This window comes from Podarcis tiliguerta (genome assembly GCF_965153285.1).
Source record: "Podarcis tiliguerta genome assembly, chromosome: 2".
Taxonomy (NCBI): Eukaryota; Metazoa; Chordata; class Lepidosauria; order Squamata; family Lacertidae; genus Podarcis; species Podarcis tiliguerta.
The window spans coordinates 90,958,379-90,983,908 of record NC_139535.1 but is presented as its reverse complement, the minus strand read 5'-3'; the positions used below and the strand labels follow the sequence as shown (position 1 = coordinate 90,983,908).

The 25,530-nt window shown below is 41.1% G+C and overlaps 2 protein-coding genes across 9 annotated transcripts in view; both read left to right on the top strand.

Annotated features, from left to right (window-relative positions):
* Window positions 1–9,780, top strand: part of SPAG9 (sperm associated antigen 9) — a 79,108-nt gene extending 69,328 nt beyond the window's left edge. For 4 of the 6 annotated variants that reach the window (XM_083430002.1, XM_083430001.1, XM_083430006.1 and 1 more), the window contains 4 exons: window positions 1,653–1,691; window positions 2,746–2,922; window positions 3,954–4,100; window positions 6,090–9,780. In XM_083430002.1, coding sequence (XP_083286128.1) covers window positions 1,653–1,691; window positions 2,746–2,922; window positions 3,954–4,100; window positions 6,090–6,205 — 479 coding nt within the window. In that variant the 3' untranslated portion in view covers window positions 6,206–9,780. The remainder of the gene's footprint in view (window positions 1–1,652; window positions 1,692–2,745; window positions 2,923–3,953; window positions 4,101–6,089) is intronic. The other 2 variants (XM_083430004.1, XM_083430003.1) reach the window with 1 other exon arrangement.
* A 2,038-nt stretch (window positions 9,781–11,818) lies between these two features.
* TOB1 (transducer of ERBB2, 1) overlaps window positions 11,819–25,530 on the top strand; it is a 108,868-nt gene continuing 95,156 nt past the window's right edge. Inside the window, exons 1-2 of one of the 3 annotated variants that reach the window (XM_083430089.1) lie at window positions 11,819–12,316; window positions 18,387–18,482. Coding sequence is in view for 1 of the 3 variants with exons in the window: in XM_083430091.1 (XP_083286217.1) it covers window positions 13,382–13,445 (64 nt within the window). In the remaining 2 variants the exon portion in view is untranslated. The other 2 variants (XM_083430088.1, XM_083430091.1) reach the window with 2 other exon arrangements.

Below are 25,530 nucleotides of genomic sequence, written 5' to 3'. Positions count from 1 at the left end.
ATTTTCTGATTTCAGTCCGGTCCGATTCTGTAGTTTTCACAGGGATTCTCAGGGACTGGCAGCTTCATATACTAAAACAACAGCAAACCTTCTCAGAGATTTGATGGTACTCCTCTGTATTTACAAGTGCAAGCAGATGGAGGTGGGCACACTAGATGTAATGCTAAGTAAGTCCTTGGAAAACACATCAGTTTTTTAATTTAATAGCAAATGAGGGGCTTATCTAACAACTTTGTGCCTCGTCATCTTCCCACTGCGTCAGCCACTTCTCCCTCTTCAATAGACCCCACCCAACTGTAATCCTGCTGCTTTCGTCCTTCTGCCCTTTTTGCTCTGGAATTCCTGATAGATTCTGCAGGTGATGACTTGGTCTTCTCTGGCTGCCACAATCCCAGCCCATAGCTAGAAAAACAGACATAGAGAGGGAACGGCTTCTGTTCTGAGCTTGTAAATGCTAGGGACAACTAGATTCAATTTCTAACTATTTTCTGGATCTGCCTAAAATGTACACGCGATTAAGGAAACTGTTATAAAATAGTATTTTGTTTAATACCCAGCCCACTTCATTCCATAAATCCTTGCCCAAAACCTCTCTGCTTGGGGCTTCCATTTTTGAATACTTATTTAATCATGTTTAAATAACTACAGATTTTTCTCTCACTATGCTGAAAATGCACACTTTTCTAGTATAATATGGGTGTAATGCTGGGGTGGACTGTTGTGGGTTGTCACGGTATATTTTGCTAATGATGAATTCTTTCATATCAGTTGCTTTGAACATCACATGCATTGTTTTCCATGCTGTGCCATTACATTGATCATCCATTAAATGTCCGGTTTTGCGTTGCAATTATGTGCATTCAATTAAAAACAACTACTTTGAATTGTAACAGTTTTTAAAATGGTGAAAATGCTCCCGAAAATCAGCTACATTCACCTTAGGCAATTTTCTTATAAAATGCAGTTAACTTTTTTTTAGAGGATAGAAAAGAGGAATTGGTGTTTTTTTTATATATGCTTCTAGGACTAAATAGGCAAGAATATGTAGAGATTGCTGAGCTGGACAGATATCCTTACCACCACCAGTTGTTTTAGCAACAGGTGCTCCCAACTCCATATAAGGTGTTCTAACGATTGTGACGATAATGTTTGTGACATTATCCTTGCCACCTAGACAGCATCAGTGGAGCTTCAGAGGAATAGGTAAGTATGGGGGTGGCGGAGGGGGAAAAAAGTCGGGTGACAGCTACCCACCGCCTTACCTAAGACAATGTCCACTGCTTGTTGGCAGACAAACTAAAATGTGAGAAACAGAGCTGGTGGATTTTTATTTTTCCCCCCTTTCCTGGAGGAGGAGATGGCAGTCTTATTCCTGTCAAATTTGATGGTGTCCGTTCTTGAAGAAAAGAGAGAAAGGGGAAACGCAGTTTGCCAATATGTCAGAATATTAAAGGTGCTCCTACTTCCATTGGCCACTGAAGCTGAAAGAAAGGTGTTCATTTATCTTCTTCTGATTGTACCTTCTTGTAGTTAGGAGCTTAATATATAAAGTTCTTATCGAAAACCAGAACGCAAGTGGTGGGTTCTCATTAATCCTTCTCCTCTGCTGTCAACACCTATCCATTTTCCCCTTTCCTCCTTTCTTACTTTAGCTGTAATCCTCCACCAGGGACGTTTACTGGGGCTGAGGGGTAAGTGCTGATCCCAAACAAAAAACAGTTCTGTTTTCTCAGGCTTCTCTAATAGCCACTCTGAGGCTGTTTCCCATTTCTCTAAAATTTACTCTCCCCCCGCCCCCTTGTATGTTCCTAAACCGTTTTTCCACTTGAGGTTACCTGCATCGCAGTTTTTTATGTTTGCTAAATGACCACCAAACCCGCTGAGCAGTTTAGTGTCTTCATCTTTTGTTGCAGCTGAACTTTTCATGCCGGCTTCTTGTTTTTCTTCCAGCACCATTTGTAATATCATAACCTTATAAGTGTCATTAATCCACATCATATTTCTCTTGTTACAAATCACATTTCTTTCCCTCTTCTGATACTGTTACGAGTGGGGATAGTTTTGTGTGTCTAGCATACAAAATCGCTTTGTGGAATTGAAACTAAGGACTTAAAATAGGCCCCCATTCGTTGCCTCTCTCTCCTTCCCAACTCTTGGCTTTAAGAGATCTAAGAATCATGGTTGCTAAGAAATATTTTCTTTAAAAGGAGAGTTCTGTGGCAGTTTAAAGGCAGGCTAAATTTATTGGGGCAAAAGCCTTTGTGGACATGTCCATTGAAGCCAATGTCACAATAAATGTGTGTGTTTTTAAGGTGCCAGAGTACTTTGGAGTGTTGGTTACAGCAGACTAACAAGACTATCCTCTGGAATCCCCTTCTTGAGCGTCATTTACCTATGTTAGAAGTCTATATTTCATTGATAAGCCCAGTCCGTGGATCCCCTGTAGAAAAATCTGACATGCACACTTTTTGTGAATATAGGTTTTGTTTTGCACAAACGTACAATTTATGCTAGACTAGCAAACTACTCCCCTTCTTCCCTGAGGTATTTCAAATAACTAAGCATGCTGTCTTATTCCTTTCCAGCTCTGTCTTGAAACGGCATCTTCTTCCCCTTTCGTTTCATTTATCTAAGTTGGCTTTAGCTTCTAGACTGGTAACCGTGCGGTTTCGTGATGAAACTGAACTTTGCCATATTTGCAGCTGTCCCTTTCAAGTGGGAAACATTTCCTTTCTCTCTTCCTAGCTAACAAAGCAGCAGCAGGTTCTGGCAACCGTCCAGGCAGCGTAATACGTGTATATGGCGACGAAAACAGTGATAAAGTGACACCTGGGACCTTTATACCTTATTGTTCCATGGCGCACGCACAACTTTGTTTCCATGGGCATCGTGATGCTGTTAAATTCTTCGTTGCAGTACCTGGTAAGTTTTGTGTGGGACTCCTCCATTCAGTTTTCAGGTTTTTTTTACAGTTAACGTGCTGGGTGTGACGGTCATGGATGATATTCCAGATGGTGCTAGCAGATAAAACGTAGCTCTCCCTTCTGCTCCTCCCTCTTGCAGCTCCCCATGACACTCTTAATCTGCTCCAGAGGAACTTCCAAACGTCTGGAGCAGGTTTTGGCATGGAGGGCGGGGAAGAAAGGAAGGGGAAATCTCATTGCGGACAATGAAAGTCTGTTGTGCAAACGGGCTGGTGAATGGATGGAAAGACTAGCAAGGAGATGATTACCAGAGTCTAGACAAGAACTGACTGGAGCTTTGTTGGCAAGCTTTTCAGTTCCATCATCTCATGCAGGAGGAAAAAGTATAGTTAGTTGCTTCAACAACTAACCAATTGTACCAGCAAGGTGCAATTCAAAGGCCTCGTTGAGTCCCAGCCATCAATACTACCCTCAAGTATTGTTAATATTCAGGGAAAGAGATACCAACTTTGCTGCATCTCTCAATTTTCACAAGAATGCCATAGTTTTAATTTTAAGCGGGTTACCTATACAGTGCGAACGTTAAGCAATGTGTCACTACTCAGAAGTATTTATTTATGAAAGGCAATTAATCACTAGCATATCTAAGTGGAGTGCATAAAAATAAACCATACAGAGAGTAAAACAATTAAAAGTCGTCATAAAACTGAATGCTACCTTAATTTTTGCTGTCCCAGTATTTACAATTTCTTTTCATGCGTCGTGAGAGATGACAATAGTTTAGCAAAGATGTTTAAGATTATCTAGGCATGAAGGTCAGACACACTTAGTAGTGAAGCAGGGAGTGACAGTCATGAAGTTTTTTTTTGTAATACAGCGAGAAGGGTTTTTCTTTTTGTTTGTGTGGGGGGGGGGATGGGGAGGACGACTGTTTGCCAGCATCTGCTGAATCCCTTCCTGAAACTTGTTTGTCAAACTACAGTACTCCATAAATCATAATGTTGTTGATGCTTTCCCCCCCAACATTAGGTCAGGTTATTTGTCCACAGACAGGAGGAGGCCCAGAGCCGCCCAGTGATAAATCTGCCGTATCCGCACAGGAATCCAACAGCCAGGCTCCCTTAAAATCCATGTTGGTGATAAGTGGAGGAGAAGGGTACATTGACTTCAGGATGGGTAAGACCCTTTAATTAACTTAGAACAATTCAATAAAATGCTAGAAGATATGATCACTTCTTTCCACCCCGACTGAACTCTAAGTAGATTTGAGGATGGTTTGATTTCAGAAGGTTTCCCAAAACTCCCTAAACAATATTTCTGTCTTGTCAATGAACTTCTATCAGTAACAATTTAGACAGGCCAGATTATCCATAGCAATGGATTGGAAATGAAAAATCTTCTTCCGGCCTGATGGGCCGTCAAATATCCTCAACAAGCGGCAGGTACTACTCACCTCATCTCTGGCTGTGTCTCAAATTGCAACCAGTTCACAGTGTCCCATAAAACTCCATGGAAGCCATTGATAACTAATCCCATCACTGTGCCTCCCCTGTTTTCCACTTAATCCCACTCTGGGTTCCTACTTTTGATAGCAATGCGGTGATGAAGGTATGAACCTGATGCACCTTTCCATAGTTTATAGCTAGTAAACCCTTTTTTAAAAAAATCCCACTTATACAAGCCTGTGATTATCAGAACATTTGATTTCCCCCTCCCCCTTTCATAAAACAGATTGTACTGAATTATACAAATTATTCCAATTTTGTTCCTAGTAATTCTGGCATAGGGACGCGGGTGGTGCTGTGGGTTAAACCACAAAGTCTAGGACTTGCCGATCAGAAGGTCGGAGGTTCGAATCCCTGTGACGGGGTGAGCTCCCGTTGCTCGGTCCCTGCTCCTGCCAACCTAGCAGTTCGAAAGCATGTTAAAGTGTAAGTAGATAAATAGGTACCACTCTGGCAGGAAGGCAAACGGCGTTTCCGTGTGATGCTCTGGTTCTCCAGAAGCGGCTTAGTCATGCTGGCCACATGACCCGGAAGCTGTATGCTGGCTCCCTCGGCCAAGAGAGTGAGATGAGCGCCGCAACCCCAGAGTCGGTCACGACTGGACCTAATGGTCAGGGGTCCCTTTACCTTTACCTAATTCTGGTATGCTGCTTCTTCCAGAAGCCCTTGTTACAGATTACTGCCAGGAGACTACAAAAGGGTTTAGATTTTTCTCTGTCACTGTTTTATGCTGGTTTTCACATATGTGTTATTTGTTTATTTTTGGGAGCCGCTTTGAGTTGCTTCTCAAATGTGTCTAGCAAGTTTAATAAATCGGTTTTGCTTCCAAGTGAGACCGGGTTGCGCTTGGGCCACCAGGTCCCACCCCCGCCTCAGCATGGTGCAGGGTAGCATCCCACGTCACGCTGAGGGTGTCCTGGCCATGCCATTTGCCAGGCGACCAATCAGGATGCTGTGGGGGCGTGGCTGGGGCCAATTTAAACCACAGCGCGACTCTGGAATCATGCATAAGGGTATTCCTGTTAAAGGAATCCAGGGGTGTGGATCTTGTCTGAAGCCCGGGGAGGGGCTAGGGCCATGCCATGACCCCAGCATGAACCCAGGGGGGCTCGAGTCGACCCACATCGGCGGGGCTCTCCCTACTGGTGATTTACCCTTCCAGACTTCCTGCAAGGCGGGCAGGAGTCAGATATAGTCTGTTGATGCCAATGCCCAAGTCAATACCGCTCACATTCTGCAACCAATAAAGTTGTGGCCTAAATTTTGCCCATTAACACTAACCTAAATTCTGTGTCCTTGTGTCTTTATTCTCCTGGGGGTGGCTTGGGGGTCTTGAAGTGCAAATAATAATGAGAAGAGAAACCCATTTGTGTTAGGGGCAGGCTACTGCTGTATTCTTTAAGAGCTCTCTGGTTCTTAAACTTTAGCAGTACCATTGCAGACATGGAGGGCAGCAGATGGCAATGGGTTATATGTGTGCTATTATGTGCATACATACGTAACCTGCAACATGGTGTATTTTAGTAATATTTCTGTTTTCATTGAGTTCAGGCGACAGCTGTTATTCCTTTGGACTCAAATTTCTAGTGGGCTACTGCAGCCTTTCTTTGTATCCCCTGGAATCGCCTGTTCACATAAAATGTTCTGCCTTCCTTCCCAGGTGATGAAGTTGGTGAATCAGAAATCCTTGGAGAGGCACTACAGCTAGAGCCTTCTGTAGCCAAAGCTGAGAGGAGCCACCTGATAGTGTGGCAGGTTATGTGCGGCAGTGAATAAGCCCCTCCCTCGGAAAGCGGCTTGAGACTGCAAAAGCTTTTGCATGTCTTTTGTTTTCATTTTGTTTCTGTGGAACCTGTTTCACTACATTTGAGCATTTCTTTGCCATTTGACTTTATATCACATACCTCTCAAACCTTAACAATACAAGAAATTTGCTTGTGCTGTTTTACTGCATCAGTGTTACGTAGCAAGAACAAATTGGTTTCCCCAGCCAAATGCTGTACAGTAATTAGGTCTCCCAAATGCCCCACTGCAATAGAATTCAATTTATTTTATGGTGTCACTTTTATGACAAATTTAGTCGAAGCATCTTGAATTCATCTGCACATTTGAGTAAAACAGCAAAGTTATTTCCGGTGTACTGTTTCAAAAATATCAGATGAATTATATCCAAGTGTCATTCTGTGCATTCGGTGAGGATTAAAACAAGATGTAAGTTCTTTATTTTTTCACTTCTAAAACCTCCCAAGCTTGTTTGCCCTGATGTATTGAATGTGCTTTGCTCATATCAAGATCCATGGGCTGATAACATAAAGTTTCTTGTTTAATTGCCAGTAGCACTAAAGATGAAAAGTACTGCCCTTAATAATGAGAATTGTGGTATTTTATGGGGAGAATCCTTTCCTAGTTTCCCTATGTACTTGGAACATAGGGACGTAATCAAGCTGTTCCCATCTTGATTAATCTCAAAGGACATTGTTAGAATTATTTGCAGCCTGATTGTATGTTCCTTGGGCAGAGGATAGGTCACCTTTGCACACCTATCATCTTGGATCCCAGCTGGTCAGGTTCATGATACGTGACGTAAACAGACTCAAACAGGGAGCAATTTAGCTGAGAGCTTTTAACTACTCAAGTGAAAATTCACCCCTAAATTGGTTCCAGATGCATTGTTGTTCATAGTCCATTTAATTATGTATGTGAAATTGTATGCAGAGAGTTGCCGATCACTTGCATTGGTGTGGTCACTTACATTGATGGGACAGAATCACTGTAAATGGTCTGGGAGTCTACCCCCGAGTCTGAGGAAACAAAAATAACTCCATCCAACTCATTCTGTTTTACTACAAGCTTTGGAGAGAGTGGTCTCCTTTGCTACAGATTTCCCCAACTGAATGCTATCCTTTTAATTCCTTAAAAGGTGTAGCAGCTTCCTAATATTTCATTTCTTGGAAAGTATGAATTAAAATATTAATGTTCATCTGGTACCTGCCAAGAGACTGTGGCTATTCCCATTAGATGGGAGCAGATTTTAGTGACAGAATGGAAGAATTTCAAAAGCGTTTCAAATAAAAAAAAAGGAACAGTCTTGAAAAACTGCCTAAACATTTTTATGCAATAGGAGCAGTTTGTGATCTGTCAAGGAAACATGTATTTATATATAATATATATACACACACACACACATTAATTTTTTTAAAATCATGTTAAGCTGAGATCTATTGTGTAAATATTTATTTAGGCAGCTTTTTAAAAAAAGAAATGAGCGTCTTACCTGATAAAAAAAAATTAGTAAAACAACATTCAGGTCTATTGGTTATAGATTTATATGTATAAATACTTTTTAAGCACCATATTTTGTACACAACAGATAAGTTCTGGTAAGTATGTATTTAGACCATGAAATGTGTGGTTAAAATTTATTGAATGTCTAATATCTTTGGTAATAGATTTTTTTCCTCCAATATGCCAAAAGCGATAAGTGATCACAATTTATTCAACATTTTCAAATGGCTAAACTGTGTTTAGAAAATTTGAGAAAAAGAACCCTGATCTAAAAACCCTATGGAAGATCCAGAAAAGCATGTAGCTTTTTCTTTTTTTGTTTTCCAGAATGCTCTCACATGCATAAATACACCACACTCATTTGTGTTGCAAATCCAAGCACTTATCCAACACTGGAGAGAATACAATTCAATTTGGAGAGGATGTTCAGAGGGGAAAAAGGCCTTTTGCTGCATGTGCCTAACTTGGCACAGAGAACTGTATCAAGACACACATTTTGGCTTTTATACTACCCACTCCTAGCTGTATGTACAGCATGTAATATTGTGTGTCCAAATGAAACGCTCACTAATTCTTCACAGTTTCATGAGCCCATCAACTTTAAATCCGGCACTCTTGTGGGCACCTCTGTAATCCTTTCATGGTATGATTTCTTGGAAAGTATTCTCCAGATCTTTTATGGGTGGCTGAATCGCTACATTCACATTCTTGGAAAAACATACTTATTTTCCATTTTAGTGTGGTGCTTTCCTTTTTTAAAAAAATAAAAATTAATGAGCTATTTCTCCGAAGTGCTTCACTGCTGTCAGACAATAGATTGCACCTGGGTAGCATTTTTAATAGCTTGCCAGTTGTAGTGAGTAAACTGAGCCATTCTGTTCTCATCGAGTCAAGTGCTATTCACAGCAGAGGAGTCAACGGTCCGGCAGAGACTTCAGCACTATTTTTCAGTGCTAGTGAGAGATTGGCACATGTTCTCTTTCCCTTGTTCATTTTTAAATGTATCCCTTGTCATAAAGAATAGCAGGTTTAGATGGTGGGCGTCACCACCATTCACTAAGATTTAAACACTCCCTGTTCCAGCGCACTTTTTAAATGATAGGTGGTAAAGCTCGCTAAATTTCATGCATCAAATGATTGCCTAAAAGAATAAATAATCTGTTTTGAGGATGTCTTATGTATCACGTACTCATAGTTCTAAAATCAGGAGTTGGAATGAATCTCTTGATAGTTAACAGTTTGTTAATAGTTTGAGAGAGCATTTCAAGCACAAAAATATGCAGCACATGATTTGTCTGAATAGATGTGTCTTGCATGGTAAAAGGTAAAATGAAATTTATATATCCTGCCATACTGTTCATTTCTTTGTAAGGTCTTCCTGCGTTGGATCAGTTAGAACTGGCAGAGTGTAGACACTTTATCATAGGCTGCCTTAGTAACTACAAAATGTTTTTTATAATCTTCTAATATGCTAACTGTTCTGATGAACATGGTGTCTTGAAGATAATGTGTAACTGAATATTTATTTCCATGTGAGTATTATGAAAGTTACCAAAGGACTGAAACTGACTTGGCACTCTTGCAGTTGACCCTGTGCATAAAGGATCTTATAAAGATCCTAAATTTGTAAAAATGACACAGAGTGGAAAAAAACACATTTCTTTGTGGATGCTAACTTTATTTTCCTAACAGGGTTATGCCATATTGTAACAACCTATGTTGCACCTCAAAACTTTGTTCTATCCACTAAATATGTTTCCTTCCCTCTAACAATTTCTTTGCTGCACATTTCTCAATCTTTTAAACATGTTTTAACACATTTTATGGTCTTTAATTTTTCTGAAAATGTTGTCTAGACACTTTATGCTGAATTTTAATTGCCTCTGTAACCTTGAGATGGATACTGCAGCATTAAAATTGCTGTCTGTTTAAAACTTGAGGCTTCTTTCTGTGAGCCAGAAAGCTCATATAGCAGTGAAGTTATTTCAGTATTTATTATTGAATCCTTGGGGGTTCAGAATGTAACTTTGTACATGAAATATATATAAATATGTATATGAAACGCATCCTTGCTTTAGTGTCTTTCTTACACCCCATTGATGAGTGCAGGTTATAATAATTAAGGATTTAGAGATTGTGGATTTTGGCGGAGCAAACAAACCATGGCTTTGGATCAGACATAGTGCTAAGCCAGGGATTACTTTCTGCAACTAATGGGAAGGAGCAAAGTGGTTAAGATCAGCAGGTATGTGGTAAAAATGTATATGTGCAAACCAAGCTCAGTCTTATTATCACTTAGACTTGCAATTTAAAACCCTGGATTTACTTTCCTCATATTTTGAGAGAGATGCAACAAGAGGAATGTGTATGGGGTCCCAGCATTCTGGTCTAGTGATCTGTGGATTATAATTAGTCAACTGACAGGTAAAAGGAGTATTGTACTTCAAAACCAGAGTTCATCCTTTTGAGTGCTAGGAAGTGCTCTGTGGTGTAACCATTACAAAGATTAATCTGAAGACGATTATGGTGCTGTTCTGCCATCACTTCACTAGAAAAATCTGCATGTACTACAGATCATACTATAATCTCAGGTGATACCATAAATTTATGGCACCCCATGCTTTGCCCCAGTGATGTCCAAAAGTAGTGATTGGCCACTGGGTTGTAAATCAATCTTTTGAGTGTCAGCATTTGAGAATAGGATTCCCAGCAGAATACCTTGTGTTCAAATTACCAAAGGTTAAACTTTACCCTCCCAAGGAAAATTTGTGTTTCTAGTAATGTGGTTTTTTTTAAGTGTTAACTTCCGAAGTTCAAAAAGGACAGTTAGTATAATTGGGTTTTGTCAGTTCCCAGCAAACTATTTCCATATCTGGTGGAAATTCCCTTAGTTTGTTACATGAGCACTTCTGTCAGAGAAATCCAGTTTGCATTTTTAAAAACTCAGTTCCACCATTCATTATCTTTGTTTTCCCCCAACATCATTTCTCTTCATTAAATAGATGGCCCTCACATGCCAAAAATTAGCTGATGAATCATAGCCTAAGCATGAGTAGGATTTCCCTCATGACTCCAGCTGCGATGGAAAAGTTGGGCGTTACTTTTTTCTGTCCATGTTGCCAAACTGCTCGACTTGGCAGTTAAGCCAGTTTGCACGATGGCCTGTTGGAGTCTCTGAAGTGAAAATACAAATCAGCTTATTAAGGTCAAGAGGAGAATGTGAGACTATGAATGAGGTCTGATTTGCCTTTTTACAAAAGTAAAAGTTTCTGCTTCTGTGTTTGGCATCACCTGTTACACAAGAGCTTTGTTTTGATTTTTAACAAGCAGTTAAAATGTTGGGCATTGAAATATATATTTTCTGGAAGGTTATAAGGAAAAGTAAGTCATTTCCTGCAAACCAGATGTTTCTGTTTCTTTGGGCTTGCAGTACCTTAGTGGTCCCCAAAAAGGGATGCAGAGGTGTGAAGACAGAGGGTCGAACTTAATGGGACATGCAGTCATACGCCTCTATTTTTAAACCAAAACAGCCTCTGGAAGCTGTGAGCTTGAACAGAGGAAGGGAACAGACAGAGAGAGATGGCTGCTTAATCCTGTCCCTCATTCTTTCCATTTAAGATCCCTCTCACTCTTCTCAACTGCTTTTCTGCCTGCAGTACACGCACACACAGAGACACACAGACACACACACACACACACACACACACACACACACGTGTGTGCCTATATATATATATATATATATATCCCTTCACGGGAGAAAAAACGAACTAAAGGATTATTTTGGCCAGAAAAAAGTGGCTTAAGATAAAAGGGTTAAGGAGTCTCTTCTGTCCTTCCACCCCCATTTCTCTGTTCAAGCTCAGGCTTCCCCCATGCTGCTTTTGGTTTAAAAATAAAGTTGAAAGATAAACCCGATGTACCTCTGTCACTCCTTATCTTGGCTTGCCCTTGAACAAATCAGGAAGCAGTCGCAAGTTATTTGTGGTTTCAGCATGACTCTTCACCCATCTAAGTGGTGTCCTCCCTCCTATGGCAGACGGGCTGATAGGTTGTTGGCATTTCTCACATTGCAAAGCAGCCCTCCCCAGCCCCTTACGGGTGCTATTGTAATCTGAGACACGAGTTGGAGTGGGGGAAGGGACCTAAACAACGTTGTGTATCTTATTGGTAATATGCCTGGAAAGCAGTCAACTATGGCTGCTGCAGCATCAGTTACCTCAGGCTGCAGATTAAGGAGTTTAGTACTATCCCATCTGCCTCAGACTACGGCCTAGCCTGTTTGTGAAGCATTATAGCATTTATTTACTGTATTTTAAAAAATAACTTTTCTAAATGACTTAGGGGCACATACCCCCTCCCCCAAAGAAAGTTGCATATTTTAAATAAAAGACATGGGAAGGGTTGGGAACTAGAGAGCCTGAAGAGGCTGTGCCCACAGGTCTTGATTATTTAACAGATACAACCTGTTTGAGGTTGAGTGACAAGATGAAGCTGCCACTTCTTCTCAGATAGTTGTTAAAGGAGACCGTGTGGGATAAACAGGAGCAGCTCTTCCAGGAGCAGGCAGAGCTTTCTGACTTGAGGTAAAAGAGTAGGAAGGTAAGGACAGAAATACTTTAAGGTTGCTTTTTGAGAAAGGTGTCAGGATGTTCAAAGTTGAGGAACAAACCTGGAACCAAGCCAGGGCTATAGACTGATTTCTGAAGTATTTTAGAAGTCAAAGCCCACAAAAGTGCAGTGTCTTCACCACAGTGCCTTCTAAAATAAATGGGTAGCTTTGGGAGACTCTCTCCTCTTAAGGATTAGTCCAAAATTTTGTTTCCTGTTGTTGCCAATTTCACTTATTTTTACTACCGACAACCAAGTTGCTGAAGAAAAAGTCCTCAAAGGCACTGACCACAGCCACAATTTTTGGTAAATAAGCTAGGTTTGTCCTGAGAAACTGGACTGCTCTGTTCAGTGTATGCAACTTATTTCCAGAGCTGTTTGCAGGATGGAGAATGAGTGGATTTTAATACCAAGAGTTGCCACCATTTTGTGGCTAAATGTTCTGTGACATCTGTATAACAGGCTGAAATCCATGTGAAGCTTCTCTTGGGATAGCAAGTGTGGTGATATGTTTTAGCTGTTCGATTTCCACCTGAATTGTAGCTGTGGTTATGTAATAAAAACACAGCATTTTTCAGCAAGCCAGTCCTGTTATTATTTCGGGGTGGATAGGACAGAGGATTATGGCAGGAGTATTTTGACTCTTGGCACTGATCAGTGAAACGAGAAAGTGTGGTAGTTTACACCATTCGATTTCACAGGCTCCTAAAACAGGCCATTTTAATAAACCGCTTAGCAGTTCTTGCAGCCAAGCGGTATATACATTTTATTAAATACATAAATATTGTTGAAGGAGAGGCTTCATTTGTAAAGAAGCTGAGGAATGTAGGAAGTATCTCGCAGCCAGATAGTTTTAAAATGGCTTTTACTGTGAGGAGATAAAGGAGGCAGGATGAGTGAGTGGAGGTTTTGGGAGACATGGAACAAGATATGGGTGGGTAGGAATTAGACTGAGTACATAGACACATCATACTCCATTCTTTAGGATTTGTGACTGCAAAATCCTATCCGTGCTTCAGCTTTTTGTCAAATGGATACATGTGCAAATAAATTGTTATGGACTCTTATTTGGCATATCTGCAAATGCCATTCATGTTGACTACTGGACTACTCAGAACAGGTAAGTAGGTTCTTTATACTCAAGACCGTGCAAACCTTGTAATAGGCCCAGGCCAGATGGGAGATGTAGGCCCCATTTCAATAATCTTTACCAGTGTTCCCCCTTTGCATCTACTAGGGCAGACCCTCCAAGTGTCCCTATTTTCCAGGGGTGTCCCTGATTTAGAGAAGCTGTCCCAGTTTCTGATTTGATCCCAGAATGTCCCACTTTTCCTTAGGATGTCCCTATTTTCATATGAGAAAGTTGGAGGGTATGGAGTTATGCAACCCCTGAGCCGTCTGAAGGCAATCCTGTATAGGGAAGTTTTTTTTTTAATGTTTAATGTTTTATTGTGTTTTTATATATGTTAGAAGCTGCCCAGTATGGTTGGGGCAACCCAGTAAGATGTGTGGGGTATAAATAATAAAATTATCATTATGGAGTGGGATGTCCCAATTTCCATTGGAGAAATGTTGGAGGGTATACGAGGGAGTCTTGGAGTAGGCCCCCTCAAAATCATAGGCCCATGTCAATTGGCACTCCTGCCCCCCCCCCCCCCAAATTCTGGCCCATTTATACCATTACTGAAAGCAGCTCAGTTTTTCTCAGGCTGCTCGCTGACCACAACACAGGCAGGTTTGAGGAGATTTCACACAATTTCTGTGAGCTTTATCACAACAACACTTGAATTGCGGTTTGGTTTTTTTTTTTTTTGTCTTGTAACTGTAACCCAATGAAAGTCTTTAGACTGAGGAGGCTAAAACTATTAATTGACATTCAAGAGGCCATGGGTAGAATTCAGTGTAGCACTAGGTGGGTAATGAGGTCAGCTCACAAAACTGGACTCCTCACCCCTTGCACCCCCCTAAACCTGCTCTGAGTGTTCCTCCAATTTCCCAGAGCATGTTTAGGGGGCACGGAGGGCAAGAGTTCTGAGGTATTTCTGAGACATCTACCAAGATCAAGAAATTCTGGCTTCATTAAATTAACCTTGTGAACGTTATTTATTTAGAACCATTAATAAACTGCTTAATATTTAAAACACCTCCAAGTGATAAATAGTAGAAAAACAAAACAAATACAATGTAAACCAATAAAATAGCAGTAGAAAAACATGTAAGAGCATATAAAAGAATTTAAAAAAAATAAAATATTCAAGGGACTCAGACAGGTTCCAGTCTTATGGCTCTAGGAATATATATTCTTTAGAAATTATGTTCAAATGCATTTATCAAACTACTAGCAAGGGGAACCTTGGCTACAAAGATCAGCAGTCATAAAATAGGTGAAGATTCCATCTGCCTAAAATACATATTGAAGATTTAGACTATTACAGCCGTTGTCATTCCTGCTGAACACAAGATGGCACTCTTGCATTTTCCTACACAACATTCAATATTAATTTCCTTCTCTGCTAATCTTCCTAATTCATGTTCTCTCTCTTCATACCAGTTTGAAAAGACCTGAGTATATACATTGGTTTACACAATGCCTGGAAATAACACAGTGGTGAGAGGCTGAAATAAACATGTTTATCTTTTAGCTGGATCACCTATTCTAAAGAAAACTGGTATGCATGAATGGCAAAAGCAATAAAGGGACTGTCAGTAATTAAAAGGACACTTAGTTTGAAACCCTGCCTCTTTCAATTATCTGGAGCAATCCTCTTATCCATTATGGAAAAATCAAAACACAACGTTATTACATAAGAGCATAGTATGTTACAACACACAGTGTCCTGGTATTCAACCTCAAGCCTTGTTTGTGTACATATATAGTTCCCATGTTCCCTGAAGGCTGCTGTGGTTTCCTATGTCATTTCATTTGAGGGAGAGAATGGTTCTGTGTATCCAAACTGATAATTAGTGGTATGACATAAGAGATACATGTATAAAGGCTGCCTGTTCTTTCCTATTTCTTGCCCTGAAACATTTGAGGATGATTTGGCTGCTCAGGAAGTAGCAAGAACTTCCTGAGTGCATTCTCTATTGGGCAAATTAAATGTTCTGGCCTTTTTAGTTTTACAGGGATGGTGAACCTGTGGCACTGCAGATATTGTTGGATTCCAGCTCCCATCAGCCCCAGCCATCAAGGACAATAGTCATAGGAATGATGGGAGTCTGAAAAGTCCATAGTTCCTAATCCCAAAAGATTACACAAGGGACTTTGTGTTGAAGTTTGTAAAATTATGAATGATGGAAGGGGAAGTGCAGGAGATGGAGTCTCTCTCTTGCAGTACTAGAACTTTAACTTCTGGAATTTACTACTTCAAAATGTGATTATGGCTCATGGTAGCTGGTGTGCATTGTGACTAGTAGGCAGAAGGTGGGAAAACCAATGGTAGCTGCAGCCAGAGCCAATGACAGGCAGTGCCAACTCATTCTAGTTTTGTCCCCATCCACCTCCTTGCTGAGCTCTACAAAGGCAACACTGAGTGCCACCCTCTGCACTGGTTATATGTAAGAAGGCAGGCAAGTCGGGGTTGGCTGAGGTTGGTTGGGCAATGTCCCATGTGCTCAAATGGACCAGCCTCCCAGCTTACTTTATTTTTTAATAAAGAGATTAGACAAAAGCACTAGGAATGGTGTCTCTCAATGGTATGTTAATCATGGCAGCTAAATGGAACCTCGGTGTGCAGAGACGGCATATTTCTGAGTAGCAGGTGCTGACAATAAACAATAGGGAAGGCTATCATCTTTGTGCCCTGCTTGTGTGTGCTCAGAGCTTATCTGTCTGGCTGATCTTGGAACAGACTGAATAGATGGATAGTTCGTCTGATCCAGCAGTGCCATTCTTATTCATCTGTAGTCAGGCACAAGCTTATACAGCCTTGTCTGCTTGAGTGGTTGCCATCCCAAACTTGGAACATACTGCATATTTGTTTAGCCAATGAGCAGGACCCAAGCGTGCCTATGGTGTGGTCCAAGAACAAGCACTTCAGGAGAAGCATAAGCTTATCATTGTATCATTCCCCCTTCACGTAACACTTGAAAGAGGGAACAGGTGGTCTCCCTAAGCTTACCTGGCTGTTAGACCTATGGCAGCAAAATGTATATCTGGGCCCTCTTGTTACACTTGCTGTCAATAGGCTGGCTGTTCGATTTTGGCATCTCATGAATGTGCTTTTCACCATACAACATGCATTCCAGGGCAAAGGGACGAACCTGGGATTTCTAGATAAACAGTATTAAAAAAAAACCCCACAAAGAGCCAAAAAATGTCAGAAATAAGGGATGCTCGTTATAAACTATTAAAAATGTGCATTTCACATACTTTCATTTCGTTTTTTGCACATTTGTTTTAAAAAGCAAGGTGATGGATCACAGGTATAAAAAAAAGTTGCCCCCCCCCTTCCCCAAAAGTAAGAACATAATTGCAGGCCTGAACTGCCACTTACAGTGTCATATCCTGTCTTCATATAATGGAGGAGTAAGTGAGAGTAATGCTGTGCAAAATTTCCAAAGTACTGTGCTTGATTAATTTATTAGTATTTTTAATCGACTGGAAAAAACATCGGTAATTAATTGGGCAGCAAATTTAATTAACAACTAAAATTTGTGTGGTCAGTTACAATAATTTTGTAGGTAGGTTGCAGCCCTGCTCCCCCCCCCCCCCGCCCCATGTGGTCCAGGAAACAAACAGTCCCTGGATCTCTACCTCAGAGAGAGGGAATCTGATGTCCTCTGGATGTTGCTTGGAATACAACTCTCACCACACATGATGATTGGCCATGCTGAGTAGGCCTGACAGGAGTTGGAGTCCAATATTATTTGCAGGACCATAAGTACCTTATCCCTGACCTGGAACCATCCAGCCCCCCTGTGTTTTCCAGAGAGGAAAAGACTAGCCAGAGAACACAACAGCCTGCTCATGCTATTCATTTTAAAAACCATTTAACTCTTGTCTCAGCTACGAAACTCTAGAAACTGATTCTGTTAAGGGGTTAGAACTCCTTTCACCTCCACAAAACTACTCTTCCAAGCAGGGCTGGCCCACCCATGAGGCGGGTTGAAGCAGCCACCCCAGATGGCAGAAACACAAGAGGTGGTGCCCCCACAAGTGGCTGCCCACCCTGTTGCCACCACTGAAGCAACACAGGTATGGGAGGTTTCAGCAGCAGCAGAGTGGTCTGCCATTGGCCTCCCCTGCCCCTAGGGGCGGAGAGAGACCAGAGGCAAAGCTCTGCAGAACACCTCCCCTCCTGGTAAGATAGCAAGGGAAGGTCCAGCTTTGCTGCTAGGTGGAAAGGGAGGTTCGGAAAGGGCTCCTCCTTAAGGAGATCTTCCTCCCACCCCAGCCTAGTGGGGAGAAGAGGCTTTGCAAGCAGTGGCATTGCATCCTTTTCTGGCACCCGGGGTCAGGAAATCTACCGCGCCAGGCCAGGCATGCGCTTATGGGGTGCGGAGGGTTCACAGAGCCTGCACGCCAGCTCAGCCCTGGCCACCAGAGCCGAGCCCTGTGTGTGTGTGTGTGTGTGTGTGTGAGAGAGAGAGAGAGAGAGAGAGAGAGAGAGAGAGATTTTGAGTGGGAAAACAGCTAGTAGGGAAAGAGTTGAGAATCTACTCTTCTGAAACTATTTTTTTAAAAAAACTGTTGGAATAATTTTTATAGGATTTAGACTCAAGGGATATATAGATAGTTCAGCGCTGATGGTAAGAGGTGGTTTGTTTATTTTTCATTCTCCTTTTCAGGCCATAAAATAATAAAACATTAAGAAGTTCTGCACCTGTAGGTCTTTTCCATGCTGAAAGGTATGTGGCTCTCCAGAGCAAGTGGAACATAGCAATTGCTGGCAGTTTTGCCTTTTTCTTGGTTGGAACTTGCCCCGTTCTGCCAGTGACTATTTGTAGACAAAAAGGGGTCTATGCTAAAAGTGGCAGCTCTAGAAAAAGTGTATCTCAGATTTTAATTCTCTGGCCGGATTCCCAGACTCCACATCTGCTTTTCACTTCTACCTTTCAGTATTCAGAGGCCGGGAGCTCATGCTGAGAGAATGCAGAATCAGCAGCCCAGTGGTTGTTAAATGGGTGAAAGAGTGAGGACTTACCCAGATGAGCAGTGAGTGTATCCTCTAAATACATTTTTGGGCCTTTGTCTTTGCAAGTCCCTTATTTAAAGCTAACAGTACAATATCCAAATAATGTATGGTTGTGGATGGGGAGAGGTGAGGGGAAGACATTGCTTTTTTCTCTCCTGTTATACATAGGATTAGATACATACTATTGCATTGGAAATGTTCTTGCAAATATATAAGTGTGTGTGTGTGTGTGTGTGTGTGTGTGTGTGTGTATCCCCATAAAGATGCGGTGGATAGTGCTACACACATAAAATTGGTTGTAGTGAATGAATGCATCTGTTATCCCTGGTCCCGGCAACCACATGCGGAAATAAGTGAGTGAATAAGAAGAACCTGAAAGGAGCTCTGCTGGACTAGATCAATGGCTCATCAAGTCCCAACACCCACATTGCTCAACCTGTTGCCTATAGGAAGATCCACAAACACAGCAGGAAAGCAACGGCCCTTTCCCTTATTGTTCCCCGGGGCAAATGCTATTCAGAGGCATGCTGCCTCTGGTCCTGGAACCTTATCCATCACAAATGTCTCTAATCCCCCTTTACAGTTCTCTAAATTAATCTAAACAGATTCCAGCAGCAAGTTCTATAAACTCATTGGACAGATCCACATCGTACATTTAAAGCATATGCCTTCTCGCAGAGAATCCTGGGACCTGTAGTTTGTTAAGGGGTTAAGAAATGTAGCTCTGTAAGAGAGAAACCACAGTTCCCTCACATGCTTTAAATGTGTGGTGTGTGAAGAAGTACTTCTCTGTCTTTCCCAGATCTACTTCCATACAACTTCATGGGATGGCTCCAGGTTCCAGTACTATTCTTCATGTCCTCTGTAATTTCCTAAACCTCTATCATGTAGCTTTTCTTAAAATCTAAAAAGTTCAAATGATGCAGCCTTTCCTTACAGGGAAATCATGATAGTTTCGTTCATGGCCTTGCATATTTTCAGTTTACATATGAGGTCAATGGAGGAGATGCATAAATCTATTGTGACTGTACCTTAGAAAATCCCTCTGGTGGTATTGAAGCACAAAGCTGTATTGAAAGTAACTCAATCCATTAAAAAACAGAGGAGGGGCGGTTCGAAGAGAAAGTCTCTGTGGGTTATTAAGCAACTCATGTGTGCATGCATGCTAATGATACAGAAAGCAGAGCTCTTTGTCATAGGAGATAATGCAAAAATCATGAGACAAAAGGGCAAATTATACTTTGCATGAAACCAATTAAAATTTGGATTAGCTAGCTTGTAATATAGTCTCTACCCAAGCATCTTTCAGAAAATGACTGTCATCCATTTATGAGGGATTTAGATGGTCCTACTACACTAGAAAGCATGGGATTTTTTTTACTTTAAATTCCCTCAGGGCAAAACAAACTCTTGAACACCTCAAGAAATCATTGTGTTTAAAAAAATAAAGTTGGTTGGCATGGGCGTAGCCAGGATTTTTGTTAGGGGAGGCAGAACTTCATATTTGTACTGAATTTTATTGATTGGGGGGCAGCTACCCCCCCCCCGCCCCAGCTACACTCATGTTGGTTGGTTTAGCCTGGAAGCTGAATCCACTCAGTCTTTCCACCACCTGTTATGCCTCCTCATTCACACATCACTAGCATTGCTTTAAAAAGGTAAATAAAACACACAGAGTTCCCATGGGTAAAGAAAAATGGTTCTTTACTTAGAGGGGTATTTTGTACAGTATTTGCAATGATGGCTTCAGATGCGTACATGGTTGGGAGCTAGTTTCTCATAGCTACCTCATGAATGAGGTAGGGGAAGGGACAGAGCTTGGAGGCTTAGTGAGAAACCACAAAGTCTGTTTTCCCCTCACAGTCTGTCAGTCTCAACCCTGCCCTCTTTCTCACAACCATGATTACAGAAACCCAGGAAGGTATCATTGTACCCCTGTGGAGGCTGGGCGCAGGACGAGCAGGTGTGATCCTTTCCTTCATGTATTCAGAGAAGGTATGAACAGAACTAGAGATTCCCTCATCCACCTTCATTTTCTCGCCTAACCAGGCCTAACATCCCAAAGGGGCCATCTTTTTGCAAAATAAGGTGAGCCCCTTTTCTGTCACAATCAGAGACAAATTTATAGTTGTGGAGAAGATAGCAGGGATTTTTTCAAGTCTTACCAAGCAAGTCCCAAAATGCACATTACAAGTGCTCATCCATACTTGTCTCCTACTTTTTAGGCATGAGTCCAAAAGCTTTTTTGTTTCTACTCCCACCTTCCCCATGAAAACTGGCTGTTTACCACTAAATCATAACAAACGTCAAATCAGGTTTTCTGCGGATTGACATTTGCTCCAATTCAGGGGTAAACTGCAAGTTTCCCCAGGGAAAGCTGTGGGGAAAAGAATAACCTCTTGGACCTTTGTCTAGAAAGCACGGGGCAAGAAGTGTGGATAGGATTGCAGCTTTAGGCCATCAAAGGTGGTCATAGTGGGACTTACAGCAGCCAGGACCTCTAGTTCTTTATTATGTATCATTTCCAGCTCCTGGGGGCCTGCTCTCCCTCCATTACCCCATACCATAGCAGGTGTTTGAAGAACCTCATATTTTGCTACCAATGAAGGTTTAGCACAGAGCTTCCCAAACTTTTCATGTTGGTGACACACTTCTTAGACATGCATCCTTTCGTGACATAGTAATTCAGTTTTACTAGCAAACCAGAAGCTTAAACTAACCCCTTCCCAGCCCTAGAAGGAGTGTGGGGAACATTCATGCAACACACCTATACACAGCTGCTGACACACTAACATATCATGACACACAGTTTGGAAAGCTCTGGTTTAGTACATCAAACCCATAAGGACTTTTAGGGGGTGCTGGTTATATTTCTGTGGTTGGAACAAATCAATCTGCATGCTTGAATTAATTCCTGTAGATAAACTTACAATTAGAAAATCTACTAAACAAACATTTTGCCATTGTACAGTCAGTGTTATTCTAATGTGAACAGTTCAACACCTTTAAAAAGTTGGTTTTTGTGTCTGGAATTAATAGATATATGATGCAGTAAATACATCCAGCCTGTTTAAATAGAGATCTTTATATGTCACTACTGTTGTTTGTGACCCTTTAAATGTTAATTCTCTATTACAAGGATGAGCAAAATCGGTCCCTGAAGCACTTTAATGTTGCCTACAAGCTTAATTTATATGCTGAAATTTGACCTTTTAAAAATTAAGTCCTGCTTTAACCACTGCGGCTGTTGGTTGGGTAATATCCATATATCAGAAAACAGACTCACAAACCAGAAGACAAATTTCCACCTACTGTTTTCAAAATATGATTATCTTAAAAGCTTAGCATAAAATTTTGAGAAATTTATCATGACTGAGAATATTAATTAATTACTTAATTAAAGGTGGTAAAGGTAAAGGGACCCCTGACCATTAGGTCCAGTTGTGGCCGACTCTGGGGTTGTGGCGCTCATCTCGCTTTATTGGCCGAGGGAGCCGGCGTACAGCTTCCGGGTTATGTACATTAATTAATTTCATGTATATACCACATTTTTCTTCCAAGGAGCTCAAGATGGTGTACATGGTTCTCCCTTCCCCATTTTATCCTCACAACAACCCTTTGAGGTAGGTTAGGCTGAGAAACAGTGACTGGCTCAAGGTCCTGGTTGAGTGGGGATTCCAACCCTGGCCTCCCAGATCATAGTCCAACATATGCATACAACATCTGAAGAGGGACTTTCTAAATTTCCAGCTAAATGATGGTTGGAAATGAATTGTCAAAAATAGGAAGCAGCCAAAGCTTCATAGGTCATATGGGATCACAGAAGAGATTCAGATCCATCTATCCATCCATCCATCCATCCATCATGGCCTGACATTTACTACTCTGCAGTGAATTCAAATTGTGCTAATCATGTGTCTATAAATATTAAAATGAGCTGCAGTTTCCCAAAAGATTTGCCACAGAGTATGTGAATAACTCTTTGCCTGTGTCTTGTTGAAGGAGTACCAGATTTAGGGGAAGTAGCCTTGCTACTCTTGTGCTTTTTCAAGTCTCCCCACCCCACCTTACCCACTGCCTCAAAGGTCCTGAATGAGTTTCACCAGGTTTCTAGAACTGAGGCAATACAAGCAGGAGGTGGGTGTTAGCTTGCTCTTTACCCATAAGAATACTCTGGACAGTTCAAAAGCTCTCCAGTACTCAAAACATACACAAAAATTAGGATGCATAAGTATGGCAAAGGAAATTATATTTTATGGTCACTGAGCACGAGGTGCAGCTGGCATTAACGCAGTGCACAGAACTGTTGTTCACACATCCCTCAACAAGGAACATTTTCTGAGAAACTTAAAAAGCAGTTACGTTTGTTTATTTTCAAAATGTAGTGTATAAGAATCAATGACAACTGTGCTTGGAGGATATGATTTCCTTATAATGGATAGGCTAATGGGGGATAGATATCCCCTGTGAGAACTCAATAGCTAATTCTAATTTTCTTTGTATGGTCTGAAGACATATGATGCAGCAGCAAGTCTGGGTTGGGTTAGCACCTAGGTCAGGTGACCATCTGAAAATTATATATATATAACTGTTCTTATAATATAACTGTGGTTTTTTAAAATTCACTTCTGTATAAAGTCATGAAACATACATTCAATATAACAAGAAATACAAAAATAAACAACAAAATGTTGTTGTTTTAAATATGTTTAAATATCTTGAGTTTTGGCTGAGATCTGATTAAACCTGGAACTCACAAAAATAGATTCAAGCCTTATGATGACATGAGAGGACCATCACTCTTAACGACGGGCAAAATTATACTACATTTTTGGCAGTGTTTCATAAGTGGATATGCTTATGGCAAGCATTAATAAGTAGGAAACGATGGACATGCTATTTATGTATGTGTGTTTATGTTCCGGGCACTACATAGGGGCATTTTTCCTGTGCTTTCCAAACTCAAGTGCAGCCCAGGAGCGGATAAAAGGATTAAGAGTTATTTACATTCTGTCTGCAGTTCCGTTCTGGAAAGTGGTTAAGAAAACTAATTGCTCTCATAACATTACTGCATAGCTTTTACATTTAAAGAGGAACATTCAGTACTTAATAAAGACTACCTATGTTATATTTCTGACTATAAGCCCCTGTATTTGATGATAGCTTTGTGCTGTCCTTAATATTAGAGTGGCATACTGAATAAAGAGAACCTGGTTTAAGGTTGCGGCTCATCCAAGGAGCTACTGCTCCAACATCACCACCATCCATGACCGATACGGCATCACTTTGAGAGCTGGAAATTGCAGATCGGTCCTAATTATAAGTGTACAGTGGTACCTCGGGTTAAGAACTTAATTCATTCTGGAGGTCCATTCTTAACCTGAAACTGTTCTTAAACTGAGGTACCACTTTAGCTAATGGGGCCTCTGACTGCTGCTGCCGTGCGGCCCCCCCACGATTTCTGTTCTCATCCTGAAGCAAAGTTCTTAACCCAAGGTACTATTTCTGGGTTAGCAGAGTCTGTAACCTGAAGTGTCTGTAACCTGAAGCATCTGTTACCCGAGGTACCATTGTATACAGTATGAGGTTGAGCAAGATGTGCAGGGGAAAGAAGAACCACCAGCATCAGATTGCCATTAGTGTCTTAGAGATTAACTGGCCACAGTCCTGAAGATGCTCCCATACAAGTTATACTGAAAGGAAGGGGCTGTCTATGTAAGAGCACTCCTGGTAGATTGTACCCATAGTGGGCATTTAGTGTGGGGTGGATAATTTTTTTCAGTCCAAGGATGGGGATATGCACCAGTGGTGGGTGGGATCAGAGGAAAAAGTGGATGAAGCAATTAATGTAAAACTTATCTTTGAAGAGGAGGCTAGTTTCTATCCAAACACACCCCTCTCTATCCCCTATCCAGGCAAGCAAGAGGCATGATCAGAGTTCAAGGGCATATTCCAGCCAGGCAAAACACTTAAGGGGGGCATAAAAGAGGGCCATTGAGGGCATGGCCTGCAGAAAGTCCCAAGGACCAGATAGAGAAGCAAGATGACCACAAATGGCCCCAGGTCTGAGGATCTGCAGCTCTGGTGGATAACAGACTGTCCGTGCCTCAACAGTGTGATATGATGGCACATAAGGTCAATACTGTTTTGGGAATATTTTCACTGAATAACAGTTTCCAAGATTTCATGAGCAATATTACCACTTAAGGGGAGGACTGGAGCTTTGTACTTACTGCACTTGCAACCCAATTATGCCTCTTATTATTTCTCACCACCACCACGACACTTTTATGAAAAAAGAAAAGCCGTTTGGAGAGTTGGAGGAGCAGCAGAGAGAGTGTTCTTAACTGTTCTCCCAGCTGCCATTTCTTAACTTTCAATCTCTTCCTAAGGGCTCTTTCATTGTGTGGTTGAAAATCAAGTGAACACAATGAGGTAGCCCTGTGAGGTAAGGGAAAGCTATGAGGCACACAATTTTGAATGGCAATAGCAGGCAAGGGAAAACAACAACAAAAGCTGGCCAATGGGCCTTGATTACATTTAATATATAGTTAGCCAGTAACTTTGTATAAGACCTCATCTGGAGTACTGGGTTTCAATTTGGGCCCCAAAGTAAAAAAAAAAAAAAAGTTGTGAACAAGTTTGACAAGATTTTTAGTGTAATAACCTGCAGTTTCATAAGAGTATATATTTAAAGGAGATGAATAAATGACCAAATTAAGTTAATTTGGATATGCAGGTATATTAAAAATAAATTTAAGGAACCCCAGAAAGAGGGGGAAGGAAGCCAAGTTTTGAAATGTTAAAATGACTGTAAAATTAGTGAAATGTATAAACCTGAAAAGCATAATTTTTTTAAAAAACAAGTTTGACAAGATTTAGACAGTGATAATAGTGATAATGGACCCAGAAAACAAATTGTGCAAAGGAGGGCAGAATGAACTGAGTGTGCTTGGCTTTAAAGGAAAGATAAGAAGGAATATGGAAAGCTTTCAATGTCTAAAGCCATCGGAAGCACACAGGGAACAATTATTTACCTATCCACTGGACAAGAAGCAATGGATTTAA